The following is a 27,566-nucleotide window of genomic DNA, read 5'->3' on the forward strand; positions in this document are numbered from 1 at the left end:
TGCCCTCCCCTGCTGGCCATCTTGTGGCAGCCATCTTGTGTCCACATGGGAGCAGCCATCTTGTGTGTTGGAGTGATGGTCAATTTGCATATTACTCTTTTATTAGATAGGACTAGAGACCCAGTGCACGGAATTCGTAAGGGGGGGAGGGTCCCCTCAGCCCAGCCTGCACCCTCTCCAATCTGGGACTCCTCGGGGGATGTCCAACTGCCAGTTTAGGCCCGATCCTGAGGATTGGGCCTAAACCGGCAGTCGAACATCCCTCTCACAATCCTGGATCGCTATCTCCTAACCGCTCACCTGCCTGCCAGCCTGATCGCCCCTAACTGCCCCCCCTGCCGCTGGCCTGGTCGCCCCTAACTGTCCCCCTGCCGGCCTGATCAGCCCTAATAGCCTCTGCCTGCCGGCCTAATCACCCCCAACTTCCCCCGCCCCCGCAGGCCTGGTTGCCCTCAACTGCCCCCCCCCCCCCACGCCGGCCTGGTCGCCCATGCAGCCTGCTGCTCGGTCATTTGGTCACCCCTCACTAAACCCCCTGCCAGCCTGGTTGCCCCTTGCAGCCTGTTCGGTTGTCCGTTTGGTTGTGATGGTCACTTAGGCTTTTATATAGATAGATTGATTTCAGAGAGGAAGGGAGAGGGGGAGAGAGATAGAAACAATGATGAGAGAGAATCATTGATCTGCTCCCTCCTGCATGCCCCCACACTGGGGATCAAGCCCGCAACTGGGGCATATGCCCTGATTAGAATTAAACTATGACCTGCTGGTTCATAGGTAGATGCTCAACCACTGAGCCACACAGGCTGAACTGAAATATATCTTTTCAAATCAGTTTTTTGAATCAGGATCAAACAAGGTGCACTTATTGCATTTGATTAATAGGACCATTAAGTTACTCTTAATCTATAATAATTCATATTTTGTTTTTCTATGCCAATGATTTGTCAAAGAAACTGGTTAATTTGTCATAGGATTTCTTATGATTTACTTGATTGTATCTTCATATCATTTAATATGTTTATTTCTCCTGTTTCTTAGGAACTGGTATTTAGATATAGAGGATTTAGTATATTCAGGGTTTTTATTTCTGGTGGCTAGACTTTCTTAGGCGTGGTTGTTTACTTCTATTACATTATACAGTGTCTTTCAGGCTCACTTTTACTGGTGTTTTGATTGATCTGATCATTAGGTTTAGATGTTACCAGCCTGATTCATCATATAGTTTCCCTTCAACTTGTTTGTTTGCATGTGTGTGTGTGTGTGTGTGTGTGTGTGTGTGTGTGTGTGTGTGTTTTGTCAGTTTTAGGCATACAGCAAAATTAAAAGGAAGGCACAAAGATTTCCTTTGTACCACAAGCCCTCAAGTTGCATAGCCATCACCCATCTGGTGAAGGATGTTGCTTCCCCATAGCAGCATTCTAAATCAGAGTAGTATACTTGATTGTACAATTGATGAACCTACATTGACACATCATAATCACCCAAAGTCCATCATTTACATTAGTGTTTACCCATCGTGTTGTACGTTCTATAGGTTTGGACAAATTTACGATGATGTGTATCCATTATTATATTACTAGAGGCCCGATGCATGAATTTGTGCATGGGTAGGGTCTGGCAGGCCTGCCCCCAACTGGGGTGGTGCGGCCAATTGGGGGCGGGGCTGGCTGGGGGAGGGGCCACCACAGGCTGGCCACGGGGAGGGCCTGCGGGCTGTTGGCCTGCTGGCCCTGCCCCCTGGTCAAATTCCCGGTCGAACTCCAGGTCGAGGGGACGATTTGCATATTAGCCTTTTATTATAGGATTACACTTAGTATTTTCATTGCTGTAGAAATCACTCAAAATCTGTAGTTTACATAGGTTTCATTCTTGTTGTTGTATGTCCCTAGGGTATTATATAATGAAATGTATCTACCATACAATTATATAGAACTAGAGGCCTGGTGCACGAAATTTGTGCACTCGGGGGGGGGGGCATCCCTCAGCCCGGACTGCACCCTCTTGCAATCTGGGAGCCCTCAGGGGATGTCTGACTGATGGCTTAGGCCCACTCCCCATAGGGAACGGGCCTAAGCCATCAGTCAGACATTCTTAGCACTGCCGCGGAGGTGGGAGAGGCTCCCACCACCACTGCTGTGCTAGCCAGCCATGAGCCCGGCTTCTGTCTGAGCGGCGCTCCCTCTGTGGGAGCACACTGACCACCAGGGCAAAGCTCCTGCATTGAGCATCTGACCCCTGGTGGTCAGTGCATGTCATAGCTACTGGTCGTTCTGCTGTTCAGTCAATTTGCATATTAGCCTTTTATTATATAGGATAATGTCTTATTATGGGCAAGGCCTCTAATTCAATTTTTTTTTAGGTAGTTAAAAGAAGGGGCAGAATTTTCACTTGAGCCTGAAGCTAAAATTGCCCTTAGTTCAAAAATCTGCATACCACTGAGACACATCTTGGTGAGGCTCATTCTGAACCCCCACACTGTTCTATTCTGTGTATAAGTATTGGGAACCATCTTATCTCTTTAGTGAAAGGAACCTTTTGTTATGTTACAATGACTAACTTTATCTCATGAGTTGTGTTTTGGCTTCAAGCCTCTATCCAGTATTCATGCAGCAACTTCAGCTCTTCTGTTCAATATTTACCTGGTATATCTTTCATTTCATTTTCTCTAAATCTTTCTAGATTTTTATGTATTAGATAGTTTAACTGCCCTAAAAATCCTCTCTGTTTTGTCTATTCATCCCCCCCCCCACACACACACACACTCCACCCCACTGGCAATCACAGATCTTTTTTTTTTTTAATATATTTTATTGATATTTTACAGAGAGGAAGGGAGAGGGATAGAGAGCTAGAAACATCGATGAGAGAGAAACATCCATCAGCTGCCTCCTGCACACCTCCCACTGGGGATGTGCCCGCAACCAAGGTACATGCCCTTGACCAGAATCGAACCCGGGACCCTTCAGTCCGCAGGCCGATGCTCTATCCACTGAGCCAAACCCGTTTTGGCCAATCACAGATCTTTTAACTGTTCATAGTTTTCCATTTCCAGAATGTTGAATAGTTGGAATCATACAGTATGTATGATTCTTTACAGATTAGATTCTTACACTTAGTAATATGCAGTTAAGTTTCCTCCATGCCTTTTCATGGCTTGATAGCTCGTTTGTTTTTTAGCACTGCATAACATTCCATTGTCTGGATGTGCCACAATTTATTTACTCATTACTTACTGAAGGATGTCTTGGTTGCTTCCAAGTTTGGACATTTATGAATAGAACTGCTATATACATCCATATGCAGGTTTTTGTGTGGACACAAGTTTTTAGCTCCTTTGGGTAAATACTAAGGAGGGTGATTACTAGATTATATAATAGTATGTTACTTTTAGAAACCACCAAACTATCTTCCATGCTGAATGTACTGTTTTGCATTCCCACCACCAATGAATGAGAGACGGTTCCTATTGCTGCTCATCCTCTGCAGCATTTGGTGTTGTCAGTGTTCTGAATTTTGGCCATTCTAATAGATGTGTTGTGGTATCTCATGTTAATGCACATTTCTCTGATGACATATGATGTGGAGCATCTTTTTATTTGCTTATTTGCCATCTGTACATCTTTAAGATACCTGTTCAAATCTTTGGCTCATGGTTTTTTTTTAAATAAACTTTTTATTGTGATATTTCAGATATCTCCCCTTTTCCCTCCCTTTACCTCCATCCTACCAGTCCCCCCCCTCCCATGTCTTCACCACCCTATTGCTGGTGTCCATGGGCCATGCCTGTAAGTATATAAGTTCTTTGGTTTATCTATTCTTGTCCCCCAACCCCACATCGAGGTATGTCAGTCTGTACTATGCCTCCATGCTTTGGGTCTTATTTTGTTGGTCAAATAATTCTGCTCATTAGATTCCACAAATAAGTGAGATCATGTTATAGTTGTCTTTCTCAGATTGGCTTATTTCACTTAGCATAATATTTTACAGGTCTGCCCATGCTGTCCCAAAGGGTAAGAGATCCCTCTTTTTAACAGCTGCAGAGTATTCTATTGCATAAATGTCCCACAGTTTGTTTTTTTTTCACCCATCCATCTACTGATGGGGGCAATTGGGCTGTTTCCAAATCTTAACTATTGTAAATAACGCTGCTATGAACATAGGGGTGCATATATTCTTTCTGATTGGAATTTTGGGGTTTTTAGGATATATTCCCAGAAGTGGGATCACTGGGTCAAGAGAAGGAAGTTCCATTGTTAAATTTTTGAGGAAACTCCATACTGTTTTCCATAGTGGCTGCACCAGTCTACATTTCTACCAACAGTGAACTAGTGTTCCCATTTCTCCACATCCTCGCCAGCATTTGTTGTTTTCTTGTTGAATTTTTTTAAAAATATATTTTTATTGATTTCAGAGAGGAAGGGAGAGGGGAGAGAGATAGAAACATCAATGGTAAGAGAGAATCATTGATTGGCTGTCGCCTGCGCGCCCCCTACTGGGGATTGAGCCTGCAACCCCGGGCATGTGCCTTTGACCAGGAATCGAACCCAGGACCCTTTAGTCCACAGGCCAATGCTCTATCCACTGAGCCATATCGGGCAGGGCTCTTGTTGAGTTTTAAAGAGTTCTTGTTTTATTTTGAATAGCAGTTCTTTATCAGCTATGTCTTTTGCAAATATTTTCTCTCAGTCTGTGGCTTGTTTTATCATTTGCAGAGCAGACATTTTTAATTTTAATGAAGTCCAGCTTATCAATTATTTCTTTCATGGCTTATGTCTTTTTTTTTTTTTTTAAATATATTTTATTGATTTTTTACAGAGAGGAAGGAAGAAGGATAGTCAGAAACATCGATGAGAGAGAAACATCGATCAGCTGCCTCTTGCACACCTCCTACTGGGGATGTGCCCGCAACCAAGTTACATGCTCTTGACCGGAATCGAACCCAGGACCTTTCAGTCCGCAGGCCGACGCTCTATCCACTGAGCCAAACAGGTTTTGGCAAGCTTATGTCTTTCTTAAAAAATATATTTTATTGATGTTTTGCAGAGAGGAAGGGAGAGGGATGGAGAGTTAGAAACATCACTGAGAGAGAAACATGGATCAGCTGCCTCCTGCATACCCCCTACTGGGGATGTGCCCGCAACCAATGTATATGCCCTTGACTGGAATCAAACCTGGGACCCTTCAGTCCACAGGCTGACGCGCTATCCACTGAGCCAAACCAGTCAGGGCCACGGCTTATGTCTTTGGTGTTGAATTTCCCTTCAGTGTTTTACCAACTGGTTTTATACAGTCATTGATGAATATTCCCTAGATTTTTTTATTTCATTAAAGTTGCAATATACGGCAGGTCCTTGAATAATGTAATTTCATTGAACATCATTTTGTTAAAATGTTGATAAGATACCATAGGAACTTAACTCTTTGTCTATATAAATGAGCCTGTGGTAAAGTTGTTTTTGTTATATGTTGTTTCGATTAAAGTCACAGAAGCTATCAATGATGTTAAATGCGACTTACAGTACTCTTTTTTTTAAAAAAATCATTCCTTCTGTATTTCTTACCTTCAGTTCTTTAATGAATACTCTTATCAATTTTTTGGTTACCCTGATACTTAGTTTTTACAGGAAAGGAAGGGTAAATACTTGTTTCTTTTTATTCAATTTATCAATTTTCTGAATGAGTTGGTGTCCCAGCAGCTTACAAATATGATTTTAAGTTGTAAAGTGCCATTATGAACTTATAGAGCTTATTTATTTGATATGTTTAATTCATTTAAGTCATTATTTTTAGTGGTCAGATCATTTTATTAGTGGGATAACCTGAAGTTTCCTGTTGTGTCCTCATGACCTAAGCTAGTATTTTCTTTCTTTTTAAAAATGTATTTATTTATTTATTGTCTAAAGTTTTACATATGTCTCCTTTTTCCCCAATTGAGCCCCCATTCTTTTTTTTTAAATATGTTTTTATTTATTTCAGAGAGAGCAAGGGAGAGGGAGAGAGAGAGAGAGAGAGAGAGAGAAACATCAATGATGAGAGAGAATCATTGATAAGCTGCCTCCTGCATGTCTCCTAATAGGGATCAAGCCCACCACCTAGGCATATACCCTGACTGGGAATCTCGAACCATGACCTTCTGGTTCATGATCAATGCTCAACCACTGAGCCACACTATCTGGGCAGTATTTTCTTTATTAACCTCATTGCTGTCTGGATCCAGATTTTCCAGGCTCATATTATGCTTTGCTCCAGACTTTATTTCTTCTAGCAGACCAAGTCAGTAGGAAATAGAATTTAAAGACTATAGTCTGGTTTCTAGGAACCTTTCTGTTTCTGGGTTGTTATTGCTCCTAGATCTTCTAGAAAGGCACTGATTTTTACATATATTTCAGTATAAGATCATAATGTTATCCTTGAGATTATTTATATATTTGGTATAAGGAAAAACAGCATTAACACAATTCTGTTAAGTTGATCAGTCATTTGGTGGGGATATACTTTTTCTAGGTGCTATTATAGGCACTAGTGCACTAATAAAAGATTGTGGCCCTTACTTTTAGGGAAGCACTGAGACTTAGCCTTAGCATCTAATAGAATGATCTGTAAGAAAATAAATTTTAATTTAATAAATCAAGCAATAAATGGATAAAATGCAGAGATGACAAAAGCAGGAAAGTCTGGTAACAGTACAGAAAGTGGATTGGGAGGGGAGATGGCAAGACAGGGAGACTAGCTAATAGAGTGGGTAAGTTCACTTTTGAGTTTACAAACTTGTGTCTAGAATAGTGGGTACTCAATATTTGTTGAATGAACAAAAGATTTTTGTGTGAATCTAAAGAAGTTAAGTCTGAAGAAAAATCATATAGAAATGGAGCTTACATTTTTTTAAATTGATATTTAGAGAGTGGAAGGGGGAGAGAGAGAGAGAGAGAGAAAGAGATGTGAGAGAGAAACATAGATCAGTTGCCTCCTGCACATGATCAGGGCAGAAATCAAATCTGCAGCCTGACCAGCAATCAAACATACCACCTTTTGGTGTAAGGGTCAATGCTCTAACCCAGTGGTCAGCAAACTCATTAGTCAACAGCCAAATACCAACAGTACAACGATGGAAATTTCTTTTGAGAGCCAAATTTTAAAACTTAAACTTCTTCTAACGCCACTTCTTCAAAATAGACTCACCCAGGCCATGGTATTTTGTGGAAGAGCCACACTCAAAGGGCCAAAGAGCCGTGTGTGGCTTGCGAGCCACAGTTTGCCTACCACAGCTCTAATCAATTGAGCATGTCTGGCGAAGGCTGGAGCTGACACTTAAAAAAACATACATGTATTTTATTGAGAGAGAGAGAGAGAGAGAGAGAGAGAAAGATCAATTATGAGAGAGAGTCATTGATTAGTTTCCTCCTACATGCCCCACATTGGGGATCGCAACCCAGGTATGTTCTCTGACCAGGACTCGAACTGTGACCTCCTGTTCATGGGTCGACATTGAGCCATTGAACCACACCAGCTGGGTTGGAGCTTACACTTTTGACATTACTACTTAATTCATGTGCTTGCTTACTTAGTATTTTACCATAGGATTTTCACAAACTAATTAGTGAAACAAACCAATAGAAAAATAGTCAAAGGATATGAATGGAAAGTTCACAAAAGGGGAACTCTGAGTGATAACTATGCATATGAAAATATGCTCAACTTCACTAGTAACCAAGGAAATACCAATACCATTTAAATCTCATGAGATGGAAAAATACTTAAAAATCTGAACAAAACCCAGTCTTGACCAGGGTGTGAAATTTCTGGGACTTTTACATTCTGGTGGGATTATAAATTGATGAAGCCACTATACAAAGCAACTTGCAATCCTATTTAAGTCCGTAGGTGCATGTGCCATTTGACTCAGCATTTCCATTTTAGATATGAACACTAGAAATATGCTCATACCTGTACTAGAAGACATGTTCTTTAACCTTCAGTGCAGAAGTGTTGATTATACAAAAAAAAACCAACCCTAGAAATAACATAAATGTTGATTTTCAGGAGAATGAATACATTTTGTTATGTTTGTATAACAGCATAATATTCTGCAGTCATATGAATAAACCAAAGCTATGCAAATATGACTATTCAAGTCACAAACAAAATATTGACTGGAAAAGCTTTTAAAATGATACATATAGTATGATGTCACTTATATAAAGTTAATTATGGAAAATAATATTACATGTATAATAATTGATAAAAATCTTAAGCTTAAGACTCTGGTTCTCTCTCAGGAGGAAAAGTAAAATGTGATTAGGGAAGGTTCGACAGTGGGCTCCAGGCAGTTTTTCTTTAATAAAAAAAAAAAGAAAAAGAAAAAGGTACAGCAAAATTAAAATTTAGAAAAGTTAGGTAGTAGACAAGTGATTTTTTTCATTTTTATTCTTACATATTTGAAATGTTTCCAATGAAGAAATCCTTTGAGAGTAGAGAATTTCAGAATTACTCTTTTTCTCAAAGTAAAATATTTTTCTAGCATCCAAATATTATTAGTAGCTTTTTATTTTGCTGATTTGACTGATGAATTAGCTCAGAAACGGTTTGTTGTTTCAGAAATATCTTCAACAACAACAGTCTGTTCACTGCCAACAGCAGTTCCAGAATCTTCTAGAATTTATCCTGCAAGGACACCCAAAACACCCCGAACACCCAGGTTACAAGATCCAAACAAAACACCAAGATTTTATCCTGTGGTTAAAGAATCAAAAGCCCTTGATATAAAGGTACTCAAAACAACCAGGAATATAAAGCCTGCATTCTGTATCCTTTAACATTACAAAATGAGACTTTCTAGTTTATATACATTTAAAAATGTATATTTTAGATTGTAAGAATTCGTTAAAAATGACGTTTTACTATAGTGACGTTTTCTTTTTCTTTTTTAAAATATATTTTATTGATTTTAGAGAGGAAGGGAGAGAGATAGAAACATCAATGATGAGAGAGAATAATTGATTGGCTGCCTCTTGCACGCCCCCTACTAGGGATCAAGCCTGCAACCCAGGCATGTGCCCTTGCCTGGAATCGAACCTGGGACCTTTCAGTCCGCAGATTGATGCACTATCCATTGAGCCAAACCAGCTAGTGCTATAGTGATGTTTTCTTAGGTTAAGGAATAACTACTGTACAGTTGGGCTGTGTAATAAAAGATGATCAGAAGGTATAATGAAGAATTATGCTAAGTTGTATTTCCTTTCATCCTTGGTTTGAAGTCTAGCCAAGGGCCTTGTTTGTTAAGTTTTGTAACTTGTATGTGATAGTTTGAGTTTTGTGACTTCATATGATTTCATAATGTGTCATCCACAGTATGAAAATGTTTGAGTTGGTTTACAGTCAGAGGGGTTTAATTTACTTGAGAAGTTCATACTAGTGAAAGTTATTGCAATGTTTGACTTTTCTTTAGAGTCCAAGAAAGAGAAAAACAAGACATAGTACAAATCCCCCTCTGGAGTGTCATGTTGGTTGGGTAATGGATTCCAGAGATCACGGGCCAAGAACACCCTCTGTCAGGTACTGTATTTGTCAAACATCGTTTTCTTCTTGATTTTAAGTTTGTTGAAAACAGTTATTAATTAGATATTTATAAATAACTTACAAATTAATGTTAGCATATTATAGAACAATGAAAATACTAAAGAGAAACCAAAGAAGGAGAAGTAAATGCTCTTGGATGATCTGATCTTTTTTCTAATCTTTTTCTGGAAATTTTGACTGATGTATATCCAAGTTTACTAATTCTTTCCTCAGCTGTGTCATCTACAGTTTTTTCACTAATCTTTAATTGACTTCCTCACAAGATGGGGGCTCCTGGGCCTACCTGTACCCAGTGACTTTGCCTTCTATCATACCGCAGGGCTTCTTTATCTCTGCTTTCCCTTGTCTCTCACTGCTCCTTCTTTTGAAAGTTCTTTCTTCCTGGCTCTTTGTGATGTGTATCAGCCATGGTATAATCATTGTAGTGAAATTATTTAATGCTGGCTAATGCTTACTACATTCTTTCAGCAGTGCCCCAGGCACTGTGCTAAATGTTTTATAGGCGTTATTTAAATTTTTATATTTATCTTCTTCAGATAGTAAATTCATGGATGGCAGAACCTCAGTGCCTGGCATATGTAGTACTTAATAAATGACCAGGTGAATGAAACTACCTCGTCCACTTCAAAGCAGATAATGACCTGTGTGAACAAATGGTGTTGAATATAGAACTACTTTGTATAACTTAACTCTAATTTTCCCATGGTTTATTTGGTTTGCCTGGGGGGTGTCATGAGAAACTTGCTGGGCATGGACAGTAGTATTGGTCTTGATGGATGAGTAAGATTTTAAAGGCCAAGGTGGGAAATAGGTAGAGGATTTAGAAGGGAGGCAATAACAAAGTTACCAGAAATATAAAAATATATCGTGGTGTAGCATAAGGCACATCACTTATATGCACCTGGAGCCTAAGATATGAGAAGACCATAATGGGATTTTATGGGAAATGATTCTTGTAAAAATTATTTCAAGGTTTGATCAGGCCCTTTTGAATATCCTGTTGAGAAAATTGGACTTATTCTGTAGGTAATGGGTTTTGAGCAGCAAAAGTGGTATGATTTAGTTAAATACTTTTGAAACTTTTTGGTTTACGGACCTTTTTAGACTTTAAAAAATGATTGAGGACCTCAAAGAGCTTTTGTTTTGGGAGTTATATAATTTACTGAATTAAAAAGTAAAACTGAAAAAATATAAATATTCATTTTAAAATAACAATAATAAACCCATTATATGTTAATATAATTTAATTTTAATTTGTTGATTTTGTTGAAGTAGAGGAATAAAATTCAGGAAAAGGAGGAATATTTATTAGCCTCTTCAGATAATTTGAAGATATTCTTGTTTGATATTATACCAAAGCTGAATGGGTGGTAGTTTTAAAAAAAAATTTAGTTGCAATGTGGAATATGAAACCATATCAATTACCTTTTCATACCAGTGAATTTAAAAAAATATGTATTTTTATTGATTTCAAGAGAGAGGAAGGATGAGGGAGAGAGGGATAGAGACATCAGTGAGAGAGAATCACTGATTGGCTGTCTCTTGCATGTCCCCTACTGGGGATCAAGCCTGCAACTTGGGCATCTGCCCTTGACCGGAATTGAACCTGGGACCCTTCAGTCTGTAGACCGATGTTCTACCCACTGAGCCAAACTGGCTAGGGCATCTGTTTTAACATTTAAAGCTTCCAAGGGAAAGCTTATCTGGTAAATTGTGGTTAATGTTGGTCAGTGTCAGCCTTTGATGTGGTAGCAGATACCCATCTCCCACCTCCCAGCTCTGTGACAGACTGGAAGATGGCTACCCACTTTGTGGTGTGGCTTGCTGGAGTTCTGTGTTCTGACTGCTAACTGCCTCTGATCAACAAGATGCAGCCACAGAGTCTGGTGTCCACTGTTTCATTTCCTTCTGCCTCAACGTCCTATTTTGGGGGCATTCAAAAACAACCGCTCGTAGAGGGAAATGTAGAAAACTACCACCATGCCCAAGGAACGATGCAAACTCAGAAAAGACCTGAGAAGACTTTAAGCTTTCATCCCAGGCTTATCTCCAGCATTGAAACACCCTGTAACAATAAAACAAACAAACAAAAACAAAACTGGCCAACCCTTGGGAAGAGGGAGAATCTGACTGCTAGAATTACTACATTTTTTTTTTTTTATACTCTCCCGAGGATATTTTTCTTTTTTTTTTCTTTTTTTTTTTTTAATATATTTTATTGATATTTCACAGAGAGGAAGGGAGAGGGATAGAGAGCTAGAAACATCGATCAGCTGCCTCCTGCACACCTCCCACTGAGGATGTGCCCGCAACCAAGGTACATGCCCTTGACCGGAATCGAACCCGGGACCTTTCAGTCCGCAGGCCGACGCTCTATCCACTGAGCCAAACCGGTTTCGGCTAGAATTACTACATTTTAAGAGTTGTGTATATTTTACCACTCACAGAGACTTGTACACACAGACTCCTAAAAAAGTAACCACTAATTTCATTAGAAAAGTCTTTAGGTATTAGTGGAAACTGTCAAACTTATGGGGACAAATACAAGGTTTCCAAAATTTTAATTTTTGCATGAAAGCTCAAATTTTTCCTTGATATTACAGACTAATTTTGTTCATTTTCAAGGAAATGTCTTACACAAAACAAAATCTGAATAACCATATTTTATTGGTTATTCTTCTAATTAAAAATGGTATTCTATGAAAAAGTCACTTAGTTCAGCTTACAACTTTATCACACACATGCTTTGACTTAAGACATTTCTCTTCGTTCGAGCTGCTATAACTAGTATGCTATAGATTAGGAAGCTTAAACTACAAACCTTCATTTCTCTCAGTTACAAGGCCAAGGTGCCAACAGATCCAGTGTCTGGTGAGAGACCACTTGCAGTTTTCAGATGACCATCTTGTTGTATCTTTACATGATGGAGAGCAGAGAGAGAGAGAGAGAGGGAGAGGAAGCAAGCTCTCTCATGTCTCTTCTTAGAAGAAGGGCACTAATCCCATTTCTAAAAGCTGTACCCTAATGACTTAATTACTTCTTAATACCATCACATTGGGGGCTAGGAATGAAATAGACATTTAGTTCATTGACTTTGATTTGTCACAAAAGTGCTTTTTGCTTCCTTCCATCCCATATTTTTCTAATTGTGATAAAAAAAAACACAACATAAAATTTGTCTTAACTATTTTAAGTGTACTGTTCTGTAGTGTTAAGTATAGTCACATTGTGTAAAACATCTCCAGAACTTTCTCATTTTGCAAAAGTAAAGTTTCTGCCCCATTTTGTCACACACAATAAGACATACTCAGGGGTTGAGATTTCATGAAAAATTTTTTTGCTCTATCAAGGACATCAGAAATTGCCAGTGCATAGCAATAAATAATACAAGCACTAGTAAGTGAAATTTGGTGCCACTGTCTCAGTTTGCATCAGTGATACACCATTGCTTTAGTATTATCAGTACCAATGTTAACACGGTAAATAGAGCAAATACTATTTTAGTTTTGACCTTACAGACTTTTTGGAAACCCCTTTAAGCATCCACAGACCACACATTGAGAACCACCAATTTAGAATAATGTCTTAGGAAGATAACTTTGGTGGAAAGATAGAGGAGGGAGAGGGAAAACAAAGATAGCCCTAACTGGTTTGGCTCATTGGATAGAGCGTCAGCCTGCGTACTGAAGGGTCCCAGGTTCAATTCTGGTCGGGGGCATGTACCTTGGTTGTGGGCACATCCCCAGTGGGAGATGTGCAGGAGGCAGCTGATCGATGTTTCTCTCCCATCGATGTTTCTGACTCTCTATCCCTCTTCCTTCTCCTCTCTGTAAAAAAATCAATAAAATATATTTAAAAAAAAAAAAGAAAAACAAAGATAACAGTTCCATTAAAAGCGTCAGAAAGTATAAATTTGAATAATGGAGTGCAAAAAAAAAAGAAGAGATGGATTTAGGAAATATTTCAGAAGTGGAATTGATTTACAAAATTGCAGGTATGTGAAATTATTGCCTTTGTGCCAGATTTTATTCATTGTTTTCACTTACTCAATTTACATCATTAGCCTAATTACTCAAGAAAATTGAAAAATTTTCTACTGCCATAAAAAATTATCTAAACTAAATAACGGATCTAGAAGAGGAATAAGCTAGCTATTCAGTTATCTGCTTCTAGTTATTATTTTAGGTTCAGAAATTGACTTTTTAAATCAACTTCTGAATTTACGTGTGTGTTGAGCATAAATAGCAATTCATATGTAGATCTATATATCATTTGTTTAGGAGCGTTTTGGGGACTAATGTCTTTTCCATTGCTCATATTCTCAGTAGTGAACCAATAGTACAAATCGTTTTAAACACTTGGTTCTTGATATTTTAGTTTGAAGGCTTTCCCCCCTTCTCAAACAGCAGTTCAAATGCTTCACCTTCAGAAGGTGCCCAACTCATAGGAAGTTATGGATGTACTCCTCATTCGTTCCCGAAGTTTCAGCATCCTTCTCATGAACTTTTGAAGGAAAATGGCTTTACCCAACAAGTATACCACAAGTATCATCGAAGATGCCTAAGTGGTAAGATGCTTGTCTTTTACATAGCTATATTTAAAATTAAAATGTAATTCTAAAAATTTCAAATTGTGACATTCAATATTAGGTTAAGATATTCTTTTATTTGTTATACTTATAGTTACCTTAATTAAACATGTTTATATATATTCTTATGTATTTTGTAGCTTAGACACATATCCTATATAATAAAAGCCTAATATGCTAAGTGTCCAGTTGGCTGTTCAACCAATCAAACCGTAATATGCTAATGATATGCTAAGGCCACTCAACCTCTCGCTATGACGTGCACTGACCACCAGGGGGGCAGATACTTCAACTGGTACATTAGCTTGCTGCTGGGGTCCGGCCAATTGGGACTGAGTGAGATGGGACAGACACACCCTGGAGCCCTCCTGCGGTCCCTCCCTGGCTGGCCAACCTCCCATGTCCCTCCCCTGCCCCGATCATGCACTGGTGGGTTCCCTTGGCCTGGCCTGTACCCTCTCACAATCTGGAACCCCTCAGGGGATGTCAGAGCCGGTTTTGGCCAGATCCTGCAGGCCAGGCTGAGGGACCCCACTGGTGCACAAACTTGTGCACCAGGCCTCTAGTTAAGAAATAAAGTTTACCATATTCTTGTTACTTTTGGCAAATGCTTAAATTTATTTAGAAGAAACCCAAATACATTTTGAGGATTAATATGTTTCAGCTTTCTTTAAGTTATGTAAAACATCTGTTGTTTTGCCTTTATTAAGTTTCTTTACTTTAAAAAAATGTTTTATTATTTTAACTTTTTCCAGACAGAAAGCGCTTGGGAGTTGGCCAGTCTCAAGAAATGAATACTCTCTTTCGTTTCTGGTCCTTTTTCCTCAGAGACCACTTCAATAAAAAAATGTACGAGGAATTTAAACAACTTGCTTGGGAAGATGCAAAAGAAAATTACAGGTCCAATATTTTTCTGTATTTTTACCCTTGGAAAGATTTAAAAAAAATAAAAACTAGGACTGACAAGTAGCCCAGTTTTGAACTGTGAAAGTAGCCTGCATAACTGGAGGGAAGCTGTCCTAGTGTCTGTTGCTGCATAGCAAAGTACCCCCAAGCTCAGAAACAGCAAACATGTAATAGTCCACAGTTTCTATGGGTCAGGACCCTAGGAACAGCTTAGCTGGGCTGTTCTTGTTCAGTTCTCTAATGAAATTGCAGTTGAAGTGTTGGATAGGGCGACAGACTTGACTGGCTGGAGGATCCTCTTCAAGCTCACTCACATGGCTATGGGCAGGAGGCTTTAGTTCTTGACCATACAGGCCTCTACTTAGGTCATGACTCAGAGCTGGTGAATGACAAAAGAGGGAGAACTTCTAAGAGGGAAGCCTCAGTGCCATGTATAATCTATACTTGAAAGTGACATACTATCACTTCTGCCATATTGTATCATTCGTAGACCCACCCTGATACAGTGTGGGAGGGTATTGTATAAGGTTGTGAATACCAGGAGGTAGGATCATTTGGGACCATTTTAGGGATGGCATAAAGGCCAAATGAAATTTGAAAGATTTCTCTCTCTCTTGTCCACCATTACCGACTTCCCTTGCATGTGCATATATGTCCCCAAATTAATACGTGCTTGAGCCAAGAAAAACTAAGACCTCTCATAATATGACCTGATTTACCTGTCCAATCTCATTTTTCCTAAAGTTAGTTCTCTAGGCAGCAGTGGTACTGAACTACATGTTCTCTGAGTGAACCAAGCTCTTTAGCATCCAGATTATCTTTATTTTTTTTAATTTAATAAATCTTTATTGTTCAGATTATTACAATTGTTCCTCTTTTTTCCTCCCATAGCTCCCCTCCACCCAGTTCCCACCCCACCCTCTGCCCTTACCTCCCTCCCACTGTCCTCATCCATAGGTGCACGCTTTTTGTCCAGTCTCTTCCTGCACCTCCCACACCCCTTCCCCCCCACCCCCGAGAATTTTCAGTCCACTCCCTTTCTAAGCCCCTGATTCTATTATATTCACCAGTTTATTCTGTTCATCAGATTTTTTATTCACTTGATTTTTAGATTCATTTGTTGATAGACATGTAGTTGTTGTTCATAATTTTTATCTTTACCCTTTTCTTCTTCTTCCTCTTCTTAAAGAATACCTTTCAGCATTTCATATAATACTGTTTTGGTGGTGGTGAACTCCTTTAGCTTCTTATCTGTGAACCTCTTTATCTGACCTTCAATTCTGAATGATAGCTTTGCTGGGTAGAGTAATCTTGGTTGTAGGTTCTTGCTATTCATCACTTTGAATATTTCTTGTCACTCCCTTCTGGCCTGCATAGTTTCTGTTGAGAAATCAGCTGACAGTTGTATGGGTGCTCCCTTGTAGGTAATTAACTGTTTTTCTCTTGCTGCTTTCAATATTCTTTGTCTTTTGCTCTTGGCATTTAATTATGATGTGTCTTGGTGTGGTCCTCTTTGGATTGCTTTTGTTTGGGGTTCTGTGCGCTTCCTGGACTTGTAAGTCTATTTCTTTCACCAGGTGGGGGAAGTTTTCAGTCATTATTTCTTCAGATAGGTTTTCAGTATCTTGCTCTCTCTCTTCTTCTGGCACCCCCATAATTCCGGTGTTGGTATGCTTGAGGTTGTCCCAGAGGCTCCTTACACTATCTTCATTCATATTTTTGGATTCTTTTTTCTTTTTACTTTTCCGGTTGGGTGTTTTTTGCTTCTTTGTATTTCAACTCTTTGACTTGATTCTTGCAGTCCTCTAATCTGTTGTTAGGTCTATGTATAATATTTTTTATTTCAGTCAGTGTATGCTTAATTTCTAGTTGGTCCTTTTTCATATCCTCGAGGGTCTCGCTAAATTTATCGGCCCTTTCTAGGATATTTTTGAAAAACCTTATAACCATGGTTTTGAACTCTTTATCCAGTCATTTGTTTTCCTTTATTTCTTTCATTTGTGATCTGTTTCTTTGTCTTCACATTTTCGCTGCTTCCCTGAGTTGGTAGAGTAGCTTTGTGTGCTAGGTGTCCTCTAGGGCACAGTGGCTCAGCCTCCCCAGTTACCTGAGGTGGACACTCTTGGTGCACCCCTTTGTGGACTGTGTGCTCAGCCTTGTTGTAGTTAAGTCTTGATTGTTGTTGGTATCACTGGGAGGAATTGACCTCCAGGCCAATTGGCTGTGAGGATCAGCTGTGTCTACGCTGGGAGAACTTCTGTGCTGGAGACACTCTTATGAGACAAGACTTGCAAAATTGCAAAAGTCTCTGTGCTCAGCTTGGATGGGGCGGAGTCTCAGGCCTGAGCAGACAGCCTTGGTTTCCCGTCAACCCTGCCCCTGGGTCTTAGTGTCCCTTGGTAATTGCTGCAAGCACCTCTGAGAGAAAGCCTCCCTTGAGTGTTGCCCTCTGCCAGACAGTCCAGTTTCTCCCCGAATGAGTCGGGGTTCCCAGAAACTTGCCCGGAACTGGAGTTCAGCGCAGTCGGGAGCTTCCATCACCCTCCCGCTTTAGAAAGCCAGCCACGCACTCAGCCTCCCATGCATTCAGCAGTCAGTCCTCTCTGCGTGTGCATGCCTCCGGACCTCTGCCTTCCACAGCTCCTGAGTCTCAGTGTGCTTTCTCTTTTCCTGACAGTCCAGATTCCCCCCGAATGAGTCTGGTTTCACAGCGTCTCGCCAGGGACTGGAGTTCAGTGCAGTCAGGAGCTTCCTTCTCCCTCCTGCTTTAGAAAGCCAGCCGCGCACTCAGCCGCCTGTGCACACAGCCACCCGTCCTCTCCGCGTGCGAGTCTCCGTACCTCAGCCTTTGGCAGCTCCTCCGAGTCTCAATGTGCTTTCCTCTTTTCTTCTAGTTGTAGAATTTCCACTCAGCCAGCTTTCCTGTGGTTCTGGATGGTGTCCGTTTTGTCTTTTAGTTGTAGTTTTGATATTGTTGTGCGAGGCAGCAGTTTAGGTGTTTACCTATGCCACCATCTTGGTTTCTCCAGATTATCTTTAGATATTCTTACCTATTTGTTCTTTTCTTCCTCCCGCTGCTTTACTAACTCATTGTTTTTGTCCAGTTAAACCTTGCTTTTTTTTGGAGAAATGTTCAGGGGTAATTTTGAGAGTGCCCATAAGGCTGAACTGAGACCAGACCAGGAGAGTGAGATAGAACACGAAGTGGACTACTATAAGCTATTTATTCCTGGGTAAAGGGAGAAAGAAGTAGTGATGGAAAGAAGAAAAAAGATAATTTTCCTCTCAATATTTTCTAGATTTATCCATCTTCAAGGTCTAAAAATGGGTTCCTCTTGTAAATCTCAAATAAAAATATATTGTTAGCCCTAACTGGTTTGGCTCAGTGGTTAGAGTGTTGGCCTGTGGACCAAAGAGTCCCAGGTTCGATTCTGGTCAAGGACATGTGTCTGGGGTTGCGGGCTCAATCCCCAGTAGGGGGCGTGCAGGAGGCAGCCAATCAGTGATTCTCTCTCATCATTGATGTTTCTATCTCTCTCTCCCTCTCCCTTCTTCTCTGAAATCAATTAAAAAAAAAAGATATTGTGATCTTTAAGAGGGAAAAATTTGCTGCAAGAAAATTTTTTAGAAAACATTACATTTGCACTGACTTGTAAAAATAAAGCCCATTTAATTTAATTTGCATCTAGAATCCGTATCTTGGTAAGGAATGACAGGCACATGGCATGTGTACCTAACTTTATTTTCCTCTCCTCTGTCCATTGCTGACATCTCTAATCAATCCAGCAGTTTTAATATTGCTCTTGAATTCAATAGTCTTTCACACAATTTTAATAACTATTGGTAGCTGGTTTACCAGATTTGACACAAAAGGCAAACTTGGCCATTTCTGTTCTTGATGTTCTCATTCACAGTGTGGTTTATAACCCATTAAAGAGTTGAGAAATCAATTTAGTGATTCTGACTTGCTTAAAAATATACAGTAGAAAATACAGTATGACTGCACTGAACATAGTAAGATTAAATTGTTTCATAATTCATACATATGTAGAAATTTAAGAGTAGTTTGAAAAACTTATATGTGCTTTTAAGTACACACAGTGTATATGAGTGTTGTATTGACTTGTTCACAAATTAAAATATTTTTCTTACTATTAAACTCAGAAAAGCTTGAAAGCCATTGTTATAATTAATTTCAGCATATTTTGCTATTTAATAAGCAAACAACTTTTCTGCAGGACTTTCTAATAATTTTCTGATCCCATTCCTACCCAAGTCTAGGTTGGGAGTTCCTCCTCTGTGTACATTTCTAATAGTTTTTTAACATCTTTTATAATTTTGGGCCTATTTCTTCAGTTGTTCAGGACTAGACTGGATTAGCTATTTCTTAGGAAGTATAGCATAGTGGTTCAGCACTGGCAGGCTTTGAAATGAGACCTAGTTTTGAGTTCTAGCCCATTAATTTATTGTGGCCGTGTCAAATTTTAATCCCCCCAAGCTTTAAGTTAGTTATAAAGTTGGGAAAATTATGGTAGATAACCTTGTAAGGTTATTGTGAAGATTAAACAAAACAACATGTAAAGGGCTGATACATAGCAAATGCTCAATTAGTGGTTATTATTATTAGGAAGAAGATTTTTACTAAATATATCCATTGACGCAAAGTAACATTAAGATGGTTTCAAGAAGGAGGGAGAGAAATAACATTTATTACATATCTCCAATGTGCCAGCTATGGTCTAAGTGCTTTACAATTAGTATCTCATCTATTCTTAAAAAGTAGGATATTTTAATCTCTATTTACAGGGATATAGTTATAAGCCTAGAATTTAAATATAGTTCTTTCTGGTTCTTAGTCTTGAGCGTCTCACAGTGAGGGGTACGTGAATAAATGACAACTAAGATGCTGGTCACTTGCCCTGCTCTTCATCTAGCAGTTATGCTGCATATTTGGGTTGTGTTATTAATGTTATACGTTTGGTCTTTGGAATCGATTTGCTAAGATATAAGAGTAAAACTCAAATGTTGTAGTAGTCTATTAGTTCTTTCCAATAATCTAAAAATTCTAACATTCCTCTAAAATATTAACTTGATAAAAACCAAAAGTTCTAAATTCTGCTTTTCGGAGAGAAAAGAAGAAAGGGGCTTAGGCTTCACCCCCAAAGATGCTGATTTTAATGGTTTGCAGTGGAGCCTGCGCATCAGTATTTTTTAAAAGCTCCCAGATGATTCTTATATGTAGCCAAGGTTGAGAACCACTGATACCAATGTAATATGATCCCTTAAGAAGAGAGTCAAGGCAGATTTGTTATTCTGAGCTGGTGTTCCTTTAATCCTTAGTTCCCTTAACCTTCAGTCAAACAAGCTCAGAGAGTAGCCTCACTTATGGCTACCAGAGCACAGGGCTCCAGTTCATCTGTGGGTGTGTAGATGGTAGTCCTACATTTCTCTTGGCAGGTTGATATTCCTCTGGACTGACTATTACTCTTTATTTTGTAAATAAGCTAGTTACAAAACACACACACACACACACACACACACACACACACACACACACACACACTCACACCCTTCTTCTCTAATACACTGAGGCATCCAGAATGACAAGGATTTTAAAAAGGAAGACTCTTTTGTGACATATTTTAGTTGAGTGAGCTAGACATGGCCCTTACACTGCTGTCCTGTTGGTTTTGTCTGCTTTCATGGGTTCTATGCATCACCGTTAGTTGGAGGCTGAGCCCATGTAGTTTGCTGATCCAGTATCCACAACTTGTCTCAGGCTCTCTAGGTAGTTTTTTGTGGCTCTTTTTTTCCCTAATCTTCACCCGAGGATATTTTTCCATTCATTTTTAGAGAGAGTGGAAGGGAAGGGGAGAGATACAGAGAAACATCGATGTGAGAGAGACCCATCGATTGGTTGCCTCCTGCACGTGCCCCAACCAGGGCTGGTACAACCCAGGTACCTGCCCTTGACCAGAATCAAACGTGCCGACAACCCAGGTACCTGCCCTTGACCAGAATCAAACCCAGGACCCTTTAGTCTGTGGCCCAGTATTCCTATGAGCCAAACCGGCTAGGACTCCAATTCTCTAGGTACTTAAAGGAGAAAAACAAGGACATTTGTTTTCTGATTTATTTAGTGATTACAATTCTTTTAGCAAAATGTCTTTTATGAAATGTACTTTATCGAATGGGTCAACAACGCCTAAGGTTTAGAGCATAAGAGTATGGTCTTTATCTCTCTAGAGTAAAGATTATGTTCAAGAATAGTTAATACCATGCACAAACACACCATTATAAACCTTGGTTTGGGAAAAATCTAAAACATTCCCAATTTATCATTAAATCTTTTGGCTAGTTCCTCAGCAATTCCAGGGAGAGATCTTTCGTCAGTCCAAAGAAGTTACATTCTCATTGTTCAAGGGTTCCTTTCATTCTCCATGTTTCCAGTGTACCTCCAGGAGGTGCTATGGCTGAGTCAACAAAAACAGCAAAGCCAACTATGGATTACTAGTTACTGCTTCAACTAAACATCTGCATATTAAACATTTTTTTTGTTTGGGGTTATTTGTGCCATATTTGTTTGTATTAATGCTGTTAAATATGAGATATTGATATTGTCATGGCAAAAATATTATAAGTATTTTATTTCTTTTTCACAGGTATGGATTAGAATGTCTTTTCAGGTTTTATAGTTACGGACTGGAAAAAAAATTCAGACAAGAAGTTTTTAAGGATTTCCAAGAAGAAACCAAAAAAGACTACGAATCTGGTAACAAAACAAAAAATAACTTATTCTATTTATTCATTGTAAACCTGAGTGTCAATGAATAGGGAATTCATAACTTTTTCCTCAAGGCAGACTACTTAAGATCTTCAGGCCACTATTGTGGTGTTTGATAAAGAATGGGGCACCATAAGGAGTAAGACCTTTCCTATAAGGAGTTGTATTTGTCATTATTCACTTGACAAATGTGACTACTCACTGATATTCTCTTACACAAAAATTCTGTGTTGCCAAAACCGGTTTGGCTCAGTGGATAGAGCGTCAGCCTGCGGACTGAAAGGTCCCGGGTTCGATTCCGGTCAAGGGCATGTAACTTGGTTGCGGGCACATCCCCAGTAGGAGGTGTGCAAGAGGCAGCTGATCGATGTTTCTCTCTCATCGATGTTTCTGACTATCTATCCCTCTTCCTTCCTCTCTGTAAAAAATCAATAAAATATATTAAAAAAAAAAATTCTGTGTAGCATCAGTGGATGTGCCTGGAATGGTGGGGCAGCACAGTGGGTAAAAGCGCAGGCCCTGGGTGAGGTCCAAGTCCTATTTCCACTGCTTAGTAGCTATGTGATCTTGGGCAAGTTACTTAACCTTGTTAGTTTTAGCTTATTCATCAGTAATATATACAAAAGCAACTATATTCCAGGGTTGTATTTGCTTCAGATTAGCTTAATATGTAATAAACCACTGTATATAGCAAATGCTCAATATTAGCTGCCTTATTCATTAAAATGTCTTATTCTCAAGACCTAGGTAATGTGTGTTTTAGAAGGTAAATGGTTTATTGCTGGTAGGATTATGTGCAATATAAATAATTTTTTAAAAATTTCTATATAACTTATTATGTATATTCTTTTCTGTTATTAGGTCAGTTGTATGGATTAGAAAAGTTTTGGGCTTATCTAAAATATTCTCAATCTAAGACACAGTCTGTTGACCCAAAACTTCAGGAATACCTCTGTAGCTTTAAGAAGTTAGAAGACTTCCGCGTTGATGTAAGTTTTAAGTCCTTTCCTCTGTATTGCTAATTTTATTTTTTAACTTTTTATTTTGAAAATTTAACTTTCCAGTTTTGAAATCAAATTTTAAAGCAGGTACAAAAATAGTACAGAGAATTCCCATATACTCTTTTACCTAGAATTCCCAAATGTTAACATCTTACATAACTACAGTGCAATTGTCAGTTCACTTCAATTTTGATATGTTTCCTATAGTTAAACAAATTATAGATTTAGTAACTTTTATGTGGATATGTTGCAAATTTCTCACTTAGCAGCTTGAAATTTTTTCACTTTTTATATACTTTTATAGTTTTTGTAACATATGCTGATGTAACATGAATATTAGGCGAGAATGTTAGGTGCATCTGTAGAGATAATAGGGTAGACTCAAAACAATGTGATTTTAAAAGGGAAAGGAAAGCATTAGAAAAAGAATGGGATGAACATAAAAAGATAAAGAAAAAGGGTGAAGAAGAGGACAGAGAAATCAGGAAAGATAAAGAAGCATCAAGAAGTAGAAAATAGAGGTGAAAGGAAGGCTAGGTTCATCGCTACTTAGTACTGTAATCTGTCTTGAAATTTTGTGTCTAAATGGATTAGATCAGTGGTCGACAACCTTTCGGACCTCACGGACCACCGGTTGGCAACTGCTGGATTAGATGGCCCCGGGATGGAGTTAATGGAATGAAGCGCTGTGTTTCTAGAGTGGCCTAACCAGTTCTGTCACAGAGACATCCCTGCTATCTTTATAATAGTGATGTTTGTCCTTTCTGAATTGAAGCTAAGAATTCAGGCCTCCACTTTCAAATACAATAGAATATTGGTGAAGGAGGTTATGGTCTTAACTTGTCTCCAAATGAAAATATTTGGTTGTGTGTCATTTTGAGCTCTAACATCTTGGTCACTGTAAAGGCCTAAAAGACTCATTTTTTAAAATGCAGAATACCTTTCTACTGCCTGCCTCTCTGTGCTTGCAGTCTGAAGGGGTTGGATATTTATGTTTGAAAGTGTTTAAATTTAGTACTACCAATAATGCTCTCCAGTCCTTATCTAGAAATTTGAGATAAACCTTCAAACTTGCTAAAGGTGTTTGACTTGGTATCTCTTTTTCCACCCTGTTGCTTCTATTTATCTGGTTGTTAAACATTACCATTTAAGCAAGCCTAGGATAGGAGGTTAGGGCTGAGGAAGGGACTAGAGTTATAAATGCTTAACATTTGACAGAAGTTGAATAAAGATGGAAAATAACCCCTGTGAAACATTTTCTTGAAGCAAGGAACCCAAACTTACACTTATGCCCTGCTGTGTAGTTCAAGCCCTAAAACATAAGAGAAGCTTGATAGTGAAAGAATGAAAAAATACTAGTAAGACGATTTAGTTGGGAGGACATTCAAGTTAATACCTTAAATTGCTGTTAAGTTTTTTGTGTACTAATAAAATCTGCTGAAGCACAAACAGTTTCCTCTTTGTTGGGAAAGTCTGGCCTTAGATTTTAAATGAAGGAAAAATAGTATAACCGTTACTGTGTTGTCTTTCATAATTTGCAGCCCCCTATTAGTGAGGAATTTGGAAGAAAAAGACATTCATCTACTGGTTCAGAGAGTGATCATCATAGACTTCCATCTCATTCCTCCACAAAGTCACCAAATGCTGCTAAGCCTGCATCTGCCAGTCAACTTCAGATTCCAATAAATTCTCCCAGAAGGAATATGTCACAGGAGTCCAGTGACAATTCACACCAGAACAGTGCTGCCTCAGTCTCCACAAATGGTGAAATGTCTGAGAAGTAGATGCTTATGAAAGTTGCTTGCCCTTGAAATCAACATTTACATCAATATTTATTTGGGAAAACCTTCTGATGTTTAACTGTGATGATCAGAAAAAAGAAAAAGGAAGAAAAGTGGTACCATTTTTTTTCCATAGCAAGATAAATTCTAAAAATGTTTTCCCTGACTTCATGAACAGGATAGTTTTGGTGATCTATTATAGAGATCCTCTAGTAATGAATAGGTCTCAGTATTTCTTTTTCAAGGCCATTGTTTACAAGAACAGCATTCCTTAAATATATTCAAAAACAACACAAGGAATGCCTAACATTTCAGGTCATACTTCTTAAAGAAGATATAGTATGTTGTATTCATCTATAGAGATTTCTTAAAGAATCTAATTACCCCACTATCAATACATATTTGAAATTAAAAACAAAGGAAGATTACATAAATATTTTTTAATTCAGAAAAAGAATATGAAATGATACATTTGCTTTTAGATGTGTAGTTTAAAGAAAACCTTTTTTGTTTTGTTTTAACAAAAGTAGAACTATATTGCAGTTATATTAAAGCATACGCACTTTGGATGCAAGATTTTACTTTTTCCCCTGTGAGTTTAACCTCATGATTTCTATAGTTATTGCTGTATTTGTGTGGAGTATTGTGAATTGGCATTAGCTGGTTACATATTTAGGAGTGATTTACTTTTTGTGATTCTACATAAACCTGCAAAAGCAATTGAAAAGTACTGAAAACTGGGTTGGAATATTGTCCTAAATTAATTAAATCTTGCACTGTTTTGAATGCATCAGCTCTTTGTACATCTGCAGGTGGGTATATCACAAACAGATTACCTTCAATTTAAAAGGAGCACTTAGATTTCCTTTTTGTTTCTTTTAGTTCTTTATGCTAGTGTTTTCAAGAGTTATAGTACATTGATTTCTAATTTTTATTGCTATTGCAACTGATGTAAATGATAGTTTCAGTTTTTGTGGGAATTAAAAATAAAGCACTTATTCTAAGTTATTTGAATTGATTTTTAATTACTTTTGTTTAGCTGTAATATTCAAATATTGCTATTAGAAGACCATTATATTTTGTGAATAAAATTTCAGTTATAAACATATTCATTTTTATTTAGCACATATTTTCTTGTATTGGCAGTAGCAGCTGGTTTAATACACTGAATTAATTTATTATTTTCTTTTTGGTGTCTCGATCCTATAGAATGGCAACATTTAAATACATATAATCTTGTTTGAATAAATGGGCTATTTGATAAGAGATGTTCATTAGATTATTTCCCATGCATAAATAATAATTTTCAGTTTTATAATATTTAATATTTGGGGGGTCATTTTGATGTTTTAATTTTAAGAAACAGTCAAATTTAAATATTTAGAAAATAAAATAAATTTTACTTAGAAAGAGTTTTGGATAGACAATGCAAAACTAATGGATTAGGATAATAAATGTTTAAATGTTTTCTTAAGTGGATATGTAGCTTTGGCTTTTCAGTAAGAAATTTCCAAACCATGCTTATTCCCTTTAAGTCATCTCTTGAAATTATCTAAAATTTTTCTCTCAATATTCCTTTTGTGTTGAACACATACATCTGAAACCTGTATTTAATATAAGATTTTGTACTTATCTAAATTTTATTAGAAAATTGTATGTTTTATATGAAAATATAGTAATCAAGAATTTTGTGATGTGTAATAAATTAGTAATTTTATCACATTTTTATTATAAAATTAATGTCTGTGTATTGCGGAACTTAGAAAAGCACAAAGAATAAAATAAAGTACCTTTTTAAAACAGAAAAAACAAAATTGGCATCATGCTATACATATAACATAATAACCTGTTTTCTCACATGGAGGTGAGCCTTTTACTATTTTTTTTTTAAAATATATTTTATTGCTTTTTTACAGAGAGGAAGGGAGAGGGATAGAGAGTTAGAAACATCGATGAGAGAGAAACATCGATCAGCTGCCTCCTGCACACCCCCTACTGGGGATGTGCCCTCAACCAAGGTACATGCCCTTGACTGGAATCGAACCTGGGACCTTTCAGTCGCAGGCTGACGCGCTATCCACTGAGCCAAACCGGTTAGGGCCTTTTACTATTTTTTGATGCCAATAATATTTCTAGCTTGTAGGAAGGTTTGGGCTCTTATAATCGGCAATTAAATAACATCTCTATAGATAAATCTTTTTTAAAATTTTTAATAAATCTTTATTGTTCAGATTATTACAGTTGTTCCTCCCCCCCCCCCCCCAATAGCTCCTGTACACCCGGTTCCCACCCCACCCTCTGCCCTTACCCCCGCCCCACTGTCCTCATCCATAGGTGTACGATTTTTGTCCAGTCTCTTCCCACACCCCCTGTATCCCTATCCCCCTGAGAATTGTCAGTCCACTCCCTTTCTATGCCCCTGATTCTATTATATTCACCAGTTTATTCTGTTCATCAGATTTTTTATTCACTTGATTTTTAGATTCACTTGTTGATAGACATGTATTTGTTGTTCATAATTTTTATCTTTACCTTTTTCTTCTTCTTCCTCTTCTTAAAGAATACCTTTCAGCATTTCATATAATACTGGTTTGGTGGTGATGAACTCCTTTAGCTTTTTCTTATCTGTGAAGCTCTTTATCTGCCCTTCAATTCTGAATTATAGCTTTGCTGGGTAGAGTAATCTTGGTTGTAGGTTCTTGCTATTCATCACTTTGAATATTTCTTGCCACTCCCTTCTGGCCTGCATAGTTTCTGTTAAGAAATCAGCTGACAATTGTATGGGTTCTCCCTTGTAGGTAATTAACTGTTTTTCTCTTGCTGCTTTTAATATTCTCTCTTTGTCTTTTGCTCTTGGCATTTTAATTATGGTTCTCTGTGCTTCCTGGAGTTGTAAGTCTATTTCTTTCACCAGGTAGGGGAAGTTTTCT

The 27,566-nt window shown here is 38.2% G+C and overlaps 1 protein-coding gene across 5 annotated transcripts in view; it reads left to right on the top strand.

The window, feature by feature from the left end:
• The window catches only part of LARP1B (La ribonucleoprotein 1B), a 157,314-nt gene extending 130,882 nt beyond the window's left edge, over window positions 1–26,432 (top strand). For all 5 annotated transcript variants that reach the window (XM_080676776.1, XM_080676777.1, XM_080676773.1 and 2 more), the window contains 7 exons: window positions 8,596–8,765; window positions 9,446–9,552; window positions 13,983–14,143; window positions 14,920–15,064; window positions 21,733–21,842; window positions 22,716–22,843; window positions 24,397–26,432. In XM_080676776.1, coding sequence (XP_080532902.1) covers window positions 8,596–8,765; window positions 9,446–9,552; window positions 13,983–14,143; window positions 14,920–15,064; window positions 21,733–21,842; window positions 22,716–22,843; window positions 24,397–24,639 — 1,064 coding nt within the window. In that variant the 3' untranslated portion in view covers window positions 24,640–26,432. The remainder of the gene's footprint in view (window positions 1–8,595; window positions 8,766–9,445; window positions 9,553–13,982; window positions 14,144–14,919; window positions 15,065–21,732; window positions 21,843–22,715; window positions 22,844–24,396) is intronic.
• Window positions 26,433–27,566: the final 1,134 nt, after the last annotated feature.

Source organism: Plecotus auritus (genome assembly GCF_963455305.1).
Source record: "Plecotus auritus genome assembly, chromosome: 6".
In the NCBI taxonomy this organism is placed as follows: Eukaryota; Metazoa; Chordata; class Mammalia; order Chiroptera; family Vespertilionidae; genus Plecotus; species Plecotus auritus.